Below are 12,199 nucleotides of genomic sequence, written 5' to 3' on the forward strand. Positions count from 1 at the left end.
TCTGAGATGCCCTGCTGAAGCCCCGTAGGCTATACCCATGGTCTCTGAGCCAGAGGATTCCAGAGAAGTCTGTACCTGAGGTTCTAGCAACATCACACTACCCCTCTAGGTGAATAACGGGCTTCAGAGGACAGTGCTCTTATTGCACCAGATTCTGGGAGGGAACCTGAAGAGGGTGAGGAGTCTTCTGACCCTGAGAGCCCTCCCTGGGCGGGGAGGCCCCAGACTGGGTGGAGCAGCCGCACCTGCCTGAGGTTTCGAGGAAGAGGGGGCGGAAACTGCCCCAGCACCGCCCTCTTGTAGGCTCTGCGGGCTCCCGCGGGCTGCTGGTCACAGTGGGTCTCACAACTTCCTCACTTCCCTAAATGGGCAACTTCACATTTAGAACCCCAGGTCTTCCCTGGCAGACCCAAATGGCCCGGCCAGGATAGGCCTGGGCCCCTCACCTTGGATCCCTGCCCCGCACTGGGCTGTGCCCGTCCCCACTGCATGGAGCCATGCCTCCCGCCTTCCTGCTGCTGTTGCCGCTGCTGCTCTGGCTCCAGGGCCCTGTCTCAGGTGAGAGGGTGGCTGGGCGGCTAGCGGGGAGGGGACGGTCTGTCCCTGGACCCCCTTCCTGCTTTTCTTGCCCAGTGATCTTGTGGGGTTGGAGGAGGAGGAGAAGGTTTGACAGATCTAGTCGCCCCTTACCAGAGACCAGTGAGAAGTTTCCAGCTGAATAGCTGGCCCTGGGGAAAGCTAACCCAGGCCTCACCAACTAAGATAAAGCCCTGGACCCTCTCTGCACGGGCCCCTTTATCTACCCGGCTTCCTCAGGACCTCTGGCCAGGGCCACTCCCTTTCCTCACACAACAAGCCCTCCTCCCTTGGGCCTCTGTCAGGAAGGCCCTGTTGGTTTTTTATAAGAAGCATTACCTTATGGGTGTGGGTGCTGAACTTGCTTTTTCTTGGAACATTGGGGCCACAACGCCCATCCCTACCCCCTGTCCTTGGCGGGGAGGGAAGCAATCCTTGAAGACTTCTCTCCCACCCAACAGCTACTAAATGCTCTTTGAGGGGACCTCACCCAATTCTGCCTCCCTTGCTGCCATGGCAACCAAGTTACCACTTCCCGTTCAGTTCTGGGCACCGCCTGTGAAAGGGCTGAAAGGTGGGCACACACGATCACAGTGCCCTGGAGACCCTTTGCAAGGTTGTCCCATCTGTACACCTCTCCCAGAAAGGCGCCCCCTGCCAGGGCAGAAGAGTGTCTCCTGGGGTCCTCCAAACCTGTCACCTGCCAAATAATTGAGTGGGATTATTCAGTTTAATTTACATGGTACAAAGTGATATGAGAGAAGGCGTTACCTTACTCCAAGCCTCAACTCTAGCGGCAGCTGGGTTGGAAACTAAGGTGGACATCTTGGATCCTGGGCTCTTTCTTGGCCATCACAGCTCTGGGCTCCATTGGGAAAGCCTGGAGCAACCTGCATTGGGGAAAAGGAGGCGTGCACTGCGCACACACCACGTCTAAGGCGCTGTCCAGGGGCACAGTTCTCACAGCCAACCAGAGACAGATAAGAAACGAAGACCTTACACGGTCTGCTCACACAGTCAATGATGGAATCGAGTTTTACCCTATGTTTATTTAGACTCCAAAATGTCTGTTCTCTACTCTGTGTGTGTGTTTGCAGAAGACTCTGAGGGTGTTAGAGGAGTAACTGCTGAGCGGAAGGTGGGTAGAGGGGCGGAGGGCTCCCACCGCAGCCTTCTCCTTCTTCCTGTCCCCTGGCTCGCCATCCTCTCCCTAGTTCTACCTCATCAGACTGTGGATTATGAAGCTCATGGACCACATCTGCTTCCTAGGGGTAGAGGGCAACTTATGAGCAGTGAAGAACTGTAGAGTTCTTTGGTTTAAACATAACCGGGAGTTGATACACATGTTTGGACATACTGAATCTATGGGTTTTAGGAAACTAGAATATTTTAAAATTAAACATCAGCTAGAGTGAACTCAGACAACTTGTTGTTTAAAAGATGACTAGAATTAAACTGTTTGTGAAACAAATAACTACTGTTAATATTTTCCAAGCCTGAATTTTCTCACCTACCTAAGTTCACTGGGCTCTGAAATTTCAGAACGATGGCTTGCGTTTGTGTCTGTATCTCATTGAGGGCGGGATAAGACCCTGAAGACGGGGCTTATCACTCTCCCATCGGACTAGAAAATGCCACAAAGAAAAGGGCTGTGTCTGCTAAAGTTCCCTAAATGTAAGGGCTAAGCTTCCTCTGTTAAACTAGGGGCTCCCTGTGGGCTATGCCTGTGTCTCCACCATTATACTGGGAGTTCCCCTGTGTGTATCTAGCTAGCCCTGTATCTTCCTCATCATTTTAGGATTTCTCCAAGGGCACAGGACTACTGTCTTCCCCATCAGTCTGGGAACTCCTAGAGGGCAGGGCTAATGTCTCCTCCAACAGACCAAGAGCTCCCTGGGGGAGGGGGCCTGTGTCCCCCTCCATCAGAGTTGGGCTGTATTTCTCCTTTGAGTTCCATGAGAGCAGAGAAATAGCCACCTGCCTCTTCACCACAAGTTTTGAGTTTCGAGATGCTTCCTTCCTCCTTCCTCAACCAGTCGTGTCTCCCCAGGTGCCCCCATGGAGCATGTGTACTCAAAATTGCAGCACTTCGAAGGGGAGACTCTGTCTGTGCAGTGCTCCTACAAGAGCCGCAAAAACCACGTGGAGGGTAAGGTTTGGTGCAAAATCAGGAGGAGGAAGTGTGAGACCGGGTTCACCCGTGTGGGGGTGCAGGGGCCACGCTACTTGCTGCAGGACGATACCCAGGCCAAGGTGGTCAACATCACCATGGCGGCCCTCAGGCTCCAGGACTCGGGCCGGTACTGGTGCATGCGCAACAGCTCTGGCATCCTCTACCCTCTGATGGGCTTCCTGCTGGAAGTGTCTCCAGGTGAGCAGGCCTGCTGGGGCGCTGGGATGCTGGGGTGTGTCTTCCCGCCCTGTAGTCCACTGACATCAAAGATAACAAGGATGATAATAATCCATCAGTGGGCATGATGGACAGTGGGATTTTCACAGTTCTCTCACAGACTCCTTCATGGGCATTTTACAGATGAAGAAAATTAGATGTAAAAAGTCCTTTGTGGCTCTAACCTTGTTCAGGATCACAGAGCTAGCAAGTGGACGGGATGAGATTCGAACTCAGGACTCTTTGTATTTTGTTTTATTCAATCATTTGTTCAGTATATATTCACTGTGCCCTGATTCTCTGCCAGGCACAATTCTAGGCTCTGAGGACACAGTGGTGAGTAAAACCAGACACATTCCTGTCCTATGGGAGGTGATAGGCAATAACACATCGTCCGACAAACAGTTGCAGATAGCAGTGAATGTTCTTAAGCAAATAAAACAATGGGATGAACTAGGAAGTTCTGAGGTGGGGGGAGCAACTGAGTTAGTGGGGAGTCAAAGAAGACTTCCCTGAGCAGATGACATCATGCAGAACCTGTGTGGGATGAGAGTTTTCTAGCCCTGTTGAAAGTGGGTGGTTCAAAGGGCTTTCCAGGTGGGGAGAACTACATATGCAAAGGCCCTGAGGTGAGAAGAAGCTGGTGCATATTGAGTATTGGGCAGAGCAATAGAAGATGAGGTTGGAGAGGCAAACAGCAGCCCTGATGCCCATGATATGGGGGTCTGAGTTTTATTCTAGGTACAAGAGGAAGCTATTGGAGAGTTTTAGAGGGTGATATTGTGCCTTGACCTTTAGATGATCAAAGCTCTCTCTTTAGTATAGAAAAAGAGAGGAGGTCCAAGAGCAAAACCCTGCACTCTTTCTATATTTACAAGATAGGAAAGGGTGAGGAGCCAGACAGAGAGCCTGCAGAAAGCTGCCAGTGACTGTGAAAATTACTCTTCACCCTTCCCGGTTCCTCTAACCCAACTGTATCCCCATCTTGTGTTGGGTGTTAACTTGGGCAACTGTCATCTCTAAGATGCAGAGCAAATCTCATGCCTCCCTTCTCCAGTTCTGCTTTAGCCCCAGGGAAGTAGTCAAAACCAGTTTACTGAAGTCTTCATTTGTAGGGACACAAACATGAAATTGAGGGCGTGAGGAGAAGGGGATGACAGAGGATGAGATGGTTGGATGGCATCACTGACTCAATGGACATGAGTTTGAGTAGACTCCAGGAGCTGGTGATGGACAGGGAAACATGGCATGCTGCAGTTCATGGGGTCGCAAAGAGTCGGACACGACTGAGCGACTGAATGGAGAGTAAACGTGAAATGGCTTTTCCCTTAGTGTATCTTCCCGTTGCACTATATTGGGTCTCACTTTCCATCTCTGAACCACAATTTGGGGAGATTCCAACTTTGCAGACCTTACTAGGAAAAGAAAAATCTGCAAAACTTCTACTCTTCCACTGCATCTTGAAAACTGAGCTTTCTGGCCCCAGGCACCTGAGGTGGGAAAGGGAGACAGCTGCTGTCCAACCTCCCTCCTTCATCACAGGAGGTAGGAGAGGAGGGTTCCTCTCCATCATCTTCTGGTCCTGTACCTCCCGACCCCTTGGTGTACTGAGGTAGGGATGAAGGCGAGGTAAACGGTTGCGTGACCTCACTGACCCTGCAGGAGGTCTCTCTCTCTGTGGACGTCACTCCTTTTCTGCCCTACTGTTAGATCCTCTGTGACCAAGTGCTGGCTCTCCCAGGGCAGCTGTGTGTGTTCTTTGAACGGGTCCTTTGGGGGTCTTCACACTGCTCACTAGGATGATTTGGGAGATCTGGCTCCAGGTTGGCCTTTTCCCCTATCCCTACCTCACCAATTCTGCTTGTTCTGGTTCCCTCACCTGGAAAAATGGGCACCTTCCTCGGGGAGGCCCTCGGAGAGCGTCCGTGCGTGCACAGCAGTGGGATGCAGCCACAGCCCTCTCCCCACCACAGCACCCCTTTCTCTCTGTTCGCCTGTTTCCTGATGAGATCGGCTCAACACTGCTCCCTAGACTGAGCCCTCACAGCTCCTGCCTGCTCCCCTTCCACCAACCAAACTCCAGCCTTCTTCTAGAAAAGAGGATGGTGAAGGCCTGCCCTGATGCATGAGGGTGGCGGGACCAGTTCGGGTGTCTCTTAATAAGCTCCCAAGGAAGGCATTTGACCTCACTGCTCATAGTGTACTTGGGAATCTAGGTCTGTGATGCGTCCTCGTCCTCAACTCCGGATCCCAGTTGCCAACAGTGGAGCAACTGGGAAAGGTCACATTCAACGTCAGAGCAGAGAAATCTCTGACTTACAGGAATGAGGAAGGTCCAGAGAGTGACAAGAGAGGTGGGGGTAGGGAGGGAAGTGTCCTCTCGTCCCCGTGGCCAGACGGGGGACACTGAGAAACTTGGGAAAGACTCTTCCTTCTTTGCTGTGCCTACTTCCTCCTCCTTGACCTCACCCTCTGGACACACACACACATCGTCCCTCAGCAAAGCAGGGTCCTAGGTCCAAGGGACAGCCTCCCCACCACCCCAGTCCCCAGACAAGCGTGTGGGCTGCCGTCAGCTGCTTCCAGAACCAAGATCCCAACCCAGCCTCACCTTCCTCCCTTTCTGGTCCCTCAGCCTCCATAACCAAGGGAAACACTCCTCTCACGAAGCTGCCCAGCATCTTCCAGAGTGAAACAGTCGTCGCCACAGGCCCAGCGCCCACCTCAGGCCCTGGGAGCCCTTTCATCAGCCAAGCGACAGTGTTCACAGCTGGACTCCTCACCTTGGCCAGACCTCTGCCTTCTCCCACCTCAGGGAGCACCAGACTGACTTCTGTGATGGGCTCCAGTTTCTCCAGCACTAGCCTGTCCACCACAGGGCCCGGGAGGGCCACCGGGTCCCAGACTGCGACTGCGTCTCCCAGCAACACCCGAGCCTCCGCTGCAGCCCTAGGCTACACCTCCACTAAGGCCGCGCACCTCTGCACCATGGGAGCCCCCACCATGGGAATGTGCCCCACCAGCAGAACTCTCCTCAACCACTTATTCCCCAGCAGGTACCTGGCGCAGGGGCCGGCATCGAATGCCGTTTTCCCAGACGTGGGAACAGACCGCCTGAGCAGACTGCAAGGTGCAAATGTCACAGCAGAGCAGCCCCTGTCGCACTGGCCACCCGACTGGGAATCCAGTCTGGCCTGCTGCTGAATGGTGATGGGAAGCTGGGGCGGACAAGGGACAGAAAGGATGGCGGCGGGAAATGAGGGTGGGGCTGGGTCAGCGCAGAGTCTGAGGATGAAGAGGAGAGGGTCAGGACCGCACAAGGGGAGCATCTCGGAGAGTAGGAAATGGGGACACTTTAATGTGGGTTCCCCCAGGAGTGGACTTGGAGACCAGGATACATGTTGTACTTGGAACACGGGACAGAGCAAGGGGAAGTGACGCAGGGAAGGGAAGGCAGCAGACGGAGCACTTGCACAGGCTGGTCATCACCGTGGGCAGCAAGGGCTCAGCCCCACTGGGGAGAGTCCGGGATCCAGTGTCAGGCAGCCGTGTGGAGGGCGAGGAGGCCGGGGCCTTTATGTCCCACTGTTGGTGGCCGATGGGGGGCTGCCTGCCATGCATGGCATGGAGGGCACCAGCGACAAGAGAAAGCCGTCAGACCAAAAGTTTTTTTTAACAGAGGTGCTGATGACTGGTGTAGATGGAAGTGATGTAGCAAAGGGGGATACAGGCAGGGTAACCACAGCATGTGTTCTGGAGGACAGAGGTGGGAAGTGCCATCCTCGGTCACCCTGGGGAGAGTAAGACTCTTGGCCTCTTCTGTCACAAATGGGTGTCTCTTAGAGCCCCCGCCCTCAGCAGAGAGGACTCCCCCCAATACTGGAGAGATGCATGCCTTTGCTGGGGGCTGGGGGCTTCATCCCCCTGACCTTTGAGCACCTTACTTCCTTCTCCCACAGCTCGGTCCCCAAGGAAGAGAGGCCGTCTCTCCCCGTGGGGACTGGCGGGTCCCACTCTTCTCGCGTGGAATGTGGGAAGATGTGGGCCCGGGTTGGGTGCCGAGTACTCATCTTCCCCTGGCCCTGTCCTGTCTCCCCAGATACCTGGACTTTTATCCCATGGTGCTCGTCGGGGTGCTGGCACTGCTCCCCATGCTTGCGATGCTGATCGTGGTCTATGGCTTCTGGAAGAAGAGACACATGGGAAGTGAGTAGAACCCAACCCTCGCAGCCCCCCAAGGACAGAGCGCTGGGGAGTCTGACACCCTTTCCAAAGCCCGACTGCCCCCGGTCTCCAGGCGGTAGGTCCTCACCTGCATCCATTCAGGAGGACCATTCGACACCCAGGAGAGGGGGAGGGTGGGCAGGCAGTGACCGCTCAGTGGAACCTTCTGGGGCCCAGCCACTTGGAAGTGGAGGCAGAGGCAGAGCGGCTGGCCTGGGAGCTTCGGGTACTGAGCAGGACTGCCCTCTGCATCTCTCCCCATCCTCGCAGGCTACAGCGTGTGCCGTGACCCTGCCAGATCCTGCAAGGACTCGTCTGCAAGACCGGAACCTCCCTGGAGGTCCGCTTGGTCTGAAGCCACTCAACTGTGGGGTGGGGAGGAGCTTCTCCCAGAGGGGCCCCGGGAGACCCCCAGGAGACTCCTCAGAGGAGGAGCGAAGACGGGGACGTGTCTGGGTTGGAGCCAGGCTGGGGGTGAGGACTGTGCAACCTGGACTCAGGCCTTCCTGGAACCGGAGGCTGTGCCGCATCTACTCGGTTCCCCTGGGCTGCTGGGAACCTGGCGGGGGTGGGAGTCAGAGCACGTGGTGCTAGGCAGGAAGTCTCTGAGGGTTTGGGGCGCCACTGAGATGGTTCTCCTGGGAGCCACAGACCCCCGGGGCCCCAGCTAGGTGGCAGACAAGCCCCGAGGGTGCTGTTTGCAGACAGAGAACCTCTGCTATCATCAGCCTCGGAACCTCTTACTACAGAGCTGAGGGGGGAGGGGTGGACAGCTGGGGCCACCCTCTCCCGACCTGGGGCCCTGTCCTCAGTTTCCCTCTGCTCCCCTCAAGTGTCCCTATGCTCCTGGGGGAAGAAAGAGTCCCAGAAGCAGCTTATGTCACAAGGGTCCCGCCCCAGAGGAGAAACAGTGACTAAGAGGTAGGGGTCGATAGAGGCCCTGGGGACCCCAGAGCTATCTAAGCCTCCCACCCCCTGGGCCGAGCATCCTCTACCGGGCCTCCGCATGCCCCCTGGCCTGACCACAGCTGCTTGTCCCTCAGGTCCCGGGTGCCAGTGGAGCCCACGCCCCCACTGCTGCCTGCTGCCCGGGCCCTCCAGGGACAGCTGTGACCAGGCAGCTGAGAGCCCTTGCCTGCAGGGCAAGCCTGTCCCTAGACCTGCATGCAGAGGCTGACCAAGGCTCTTTCCCCCAGTTCCCACACCCTAGCTCTGGGTCTGTACTCCTGGAAGGGATGCAGGGGAGGCCTGGGGTCCACTGGAGGGGAAGTCATAGCTCAGAGAAAGGAAGGATCACTTCCCTTCAGGGGACTCATTGTTCCCTGGGAAGAGGACCCAACGGCGGCACAGCAAAGAAAACTCAGAGCTGCCCGCAGCCTGGAGGAATTCCCTGAGCTGGGAGGGGGCGGGCAGGGGGGATGGAGCCAAGGAGCCTGGGTCAGGGGCACAGTGGCCAGAGGAGTCTCTCCTGCCCCCCTTCAGCCCCCGCACCCTGCCCTCCAGCTCATGGCTCAGATTCAGCCTCTTCAACAGCAAAGGCTAAAGAATAGGGGCTGGATTCCTCCCCTAGGGAGGGGTGTCCACCAGCCTGGGGCCACTGGATGAGAGCCTTGGGGTGGATGTAGCCTCTCTGCTCTCAGCCCTGGGTCATAGCCCTCCTTGGTAGGACAGCAAACATCAGAGTCAAGGGAGTGGCACAGAGGGGCCTTGGTGGGCAGCCAGCCCAGGGTCACCACTCTAGCGTGGAGATGGGGAGAGAGGAAGGGGCAGGGGGCAATCCCGGTGGGGGGGCAGCAGGGAGGCAGCCCCTCTGCCCCGTGTCCAGGAGAAGACACTAGAGGGGAGACTCAGACTGAGGAACTGACAGGCCTGGTGCCGGGACACATATGCGGGCGCTGATAACCAGCCTCCTTATCAGGAGGGTGTGGCCCACACCCGGTGTATAACCAAGAGGGGGTTAATTTTCCCCCCGAAAAGCACACACCTATGGCCCTGCCCCGGTTGAGAGCAGGATGTCAGGGAGAGTACTGCAGGGGCTCAGGACCGGGACCCAGGGGTGCACCTGTCACGTGGGACCCTGGGCAAGTCACTAACCCTATCGGGCCTCACGTTTCCTGTCTTGTGAAAGGGGACACTAATTCCTACCTCTCAAGACTGTATTCAGGATAAAACGGAATAACACACGAATCTCACACAACTGACAGAAAGACTAATGCTTGGTCCTCCAGTTCTTTTCCAGGTCTGATGCTTGTCCCATTCTACCTTTAAGAACGTTGGACCCTAAGTCTCTGTTTTGTCCTCGACTGCAAAGGGGTAGAGAGAGAAGAGGGCCACATGGCTGGTCCCAGGAGGTGGGGCTGGGCGCAAGAAGAGGCCTCTGTGCCCTGATGTTATATAGGGGAGTTGTTAGGGGGACCGACCATCCCTGTTTGCCCAGGATGAGGGGCTCCTGGAACCAGGTGGACCTGCCTGAGCTGCCCACCCCTGGAGCCAGCTCCCACATGGACTCGAGCTAAGGACAGACACACAGCGCTGGGGACGTGCAGACCATGTCCCCAGGTCCCCAGCCCTTAGGGGCCTGGGTGGTGTTTTTGGACCTCTAGGCCTCCAGGACATTTTCCCTGAAACCATGGCCTCTCACTTTCTGCTACCTGTTGGCCCTTCTCCCTGGAGCTCCAGGAAGACCCAGATCCTCAGCAGATCCAGGGCGGGCCAGTGCAGGGCAGGGGAGGTATCAGGCAGGCCAGGGCTACTGCTGCCTTTGGTGGACGAGATGAGGGACTTTCTGAGCAGTGGGTGAGACGACAGGACACACCTGTGAAGGGTTTCCTGTCATGGCTAAGGGAAGGAGCAAATAAAGGAAGCCCAGCACCCACGGGACGTTCGCTCTGTGAGCCCTGATCTGAGCCCAGGAGACACACGTGTTCTTGCTGCAGGGCCAGCAGGCGAGCCTGGGCTTCATGGTCCCCCGTGGCTGCAAATGGGCTTCTCACTCTGCATCAGCCTGGACAGGTGGACGCTGTGCTGTGTGGCCGGGCTCCTTCTTCAGGCTATGGGGCTTCCTGCCCCGAGGCTGGGAGTAGCGAGGGCAGAAGGTGGCCTCGAGTCTGCCTGGGGCAGACCCCTCTCAGGGCAACCCATTCCCCTCCATCCACTGACACAGGGAGTCTGAAGTCCCGGCAACCCCTTTCTTCTTGGCGATCCTGAAGGGTGGCCTGTCTCCAGAACTGCTCCTCAAGTGGCCTAGGGAGGTCTGGCGTCTGCCCATTCTGTTTCCCACCTTTTGCTTCCCCAGCCTCGTCCCTGAGCATATAAACCTCCCTGCCAGTTGCTGCTCCCCATAAGCCCGATCTGCTCTGCGGCTTGTTTACGGACTTGTCTCTTCTTTGTTGTTTATTATCCATGAACAGCCTGTGACAATTGTTTTTCTGTAGCTTGTCTACTGACCATTATTTTTTTAATGTGTTTGATTAGTGTGGCCTTTCAACAACCACTATGGACTGACAATGGCCAGCTGGGGGCTGGGGTACAGGCAGGACCTGTGGGGCGGAGATCCTTTCCCCTTCTCTCTCCTTCCCCCTTCTTCTGCACCCATCTCCCTCTCCCCACCCGTCCCCTCTGATGTTCACACCCTCAACTTTGCTCTCTCCCACCCTTGCCAGGGACCCTCCCTGCACCTCCATTCCTGGAAATGACTCTCCATCTCCCCCCACCCCCTTCTTCAGTCCCCATGGAATGTCCCAATCCCCAAGCAAGCCTGGATGGGAAATCTCTGACCTCTGGGGACCTCAGAAGTGTTGCTGAACTCTCTCATTCACCTTCGGCCCCCTGCTTTTTTTCACTGGAGAGGAGAAAGTTGAGGCTTGGGAGGAAGAGGTCAGATCGAGAAGGGAGAAAGGAGGAGGAAAAATAGGTTCTTAATTTGTTAACAAGTCCAAGTTTGTACTGCTTGCTGCACGACAGGAAAATAAATGGGACATGGAAGAGCAACTTCATTTGGAAAGCCAGCAGAACCGGCTCAAAGAAATGTCTTACCCGAGTCAGAATTCAGGCTTGTTTGATACTAAAAGTCTGGGTACTGCAGACTTCTTGGTGTCAGCCAGACGCTGGAGGGGAGGTGAAAATGCTTTGTTTTGGTAGTTCCTGTAAACTTCCAATAAGACAAATGTTATTCTCCATTCTGCAACTTTTTATCTCTGCATGAATGGAAAAGCATTGTACCTTTAAAGTTCAGAGCCCAAAATGGGCTACTATGTGTCTTTCAGGCTATAAACAACATTCTCAACCAGAAGCAAAAGCAATCCCTGGTGGTCCAGTGGTTAAGAATCTACACTTCCATCATAGGGGGAAGGAACTCAGATCCTGCATGATGCGTGGTTCAGCTAAAAAAAAAAGAAGATTAAAATAAAAGAAACCTGGAAACAGTGTCAGACTTTATTTTTTGGGGCTCCAAAATCACTGCAGATGGTGACTGCAGCCATGAAATTAAAATACGCTTAGTCCTTGGAAGGAAAGTTATGACCAACCTAGACAGCATATTCAAAAGCAGAGACATTACTTTGCCAACAAAGGTCCGTCTAGTTAAGGCTATGGTTTTTCCTGTGGTCATGTATGGATGTGAGAGTTGGACTGTGAAGAAGGCTGAGCGCCGAAGAATTGATGCTTTTGAATTGTGGTGTTGGAGAAGACTCTTGAGAGTCCCTTGGACTGTAAGGAGATCCAGCCAGTCCATTCTGAAGGAGATCAACCCTGGGATTTCTTTGGAAGGAATGATGCTAAAGCTGAAACTCCAGTACTTTGGCCACCTCATGCGAAGAGTTGACTCATTGGAAAAGACTCTGATGCTGGGAGGGATTTGGAGCAGGAGGAGAAGGGGACGACAGAGGATGAGATGGCTGGATGGCATCACTGAGTCGATGGACGTGAGTCTGGGTGAAGTCTGGGAGTTGGTGATGGACAGGGAGGCCTGGCATGCTGCAATTCATGGGGTCACAAAGAGTTGGCCATGAC

General features: G+C 55.2%; 1 protein-coding gene across 8 annotated transcripts; it reads left to right on the forward strand.

Moving 5' to 3' along the window:
- The first annotated feature begins 295 nt into the window (after positions 1-295).
- TREML2 (triggering receptor expressed on myeloid cells like 2) lies at positions 296-11,629 on the forward strand. 8 transcript variants are annotated; one of them, XR_006545581.2, is made up of 6 exons: positions 302-558; positions 2,627-2,947; positions 5,601-6,095; positions 7,065-7,171; positions 7,460-7,529; positions 11,455-11,526. XR_006545581.2 is itself a non-coding variant. In XM_006069149.4 (6 exons), the coding sequence occupies exons 1-6, from the start codon at positions 498-500 to the stop codon at positions 11,459-11,461; spliced, it is 987 nt and encodes a 328-aa protein (XP_006069211.3). In that variant the 5' UTR covers positions 307-497; the 3' UTR covers positions 11,462-11,583. The 8 variants fall into 8 exon arrangements, 7 of the variants coding, with proteins under 7 accessions (XP_006069210.3, XP_006069209.3, XP_044786223.2 ...); XM_006069149.4 differs by having other exon boundaries at positions 307-558; positions 5,601-6,021; positions 11,455-11,583; XM_006069147.4 differs by lacking the exon at positions 11,455-11,526 and having other exon boundaries at positions 297-558; positions 2,627-2,725; positions 5,601-6,021; positions 7,460-10,641.
- The last annotated feature ends 570 nt before the right edge of the window (positions 11,630-12,199 follow it).

The sequence above is a fragment of the Bubalus bubalis genome, chromosome 2 (genome assembly GCF_019923935.1).
Source record: "Bubalus bubalis isolate 160015118507 breed Murrah chromosome 2, NDDB_SH_1, whole genome shotgun sequence".
Lineage (NCBI taxonomy): Eukaryota > Metazoa > Chordata > Mammalia > Artiodactyla > Bovidae > Bubalus > Bubalus bubalis.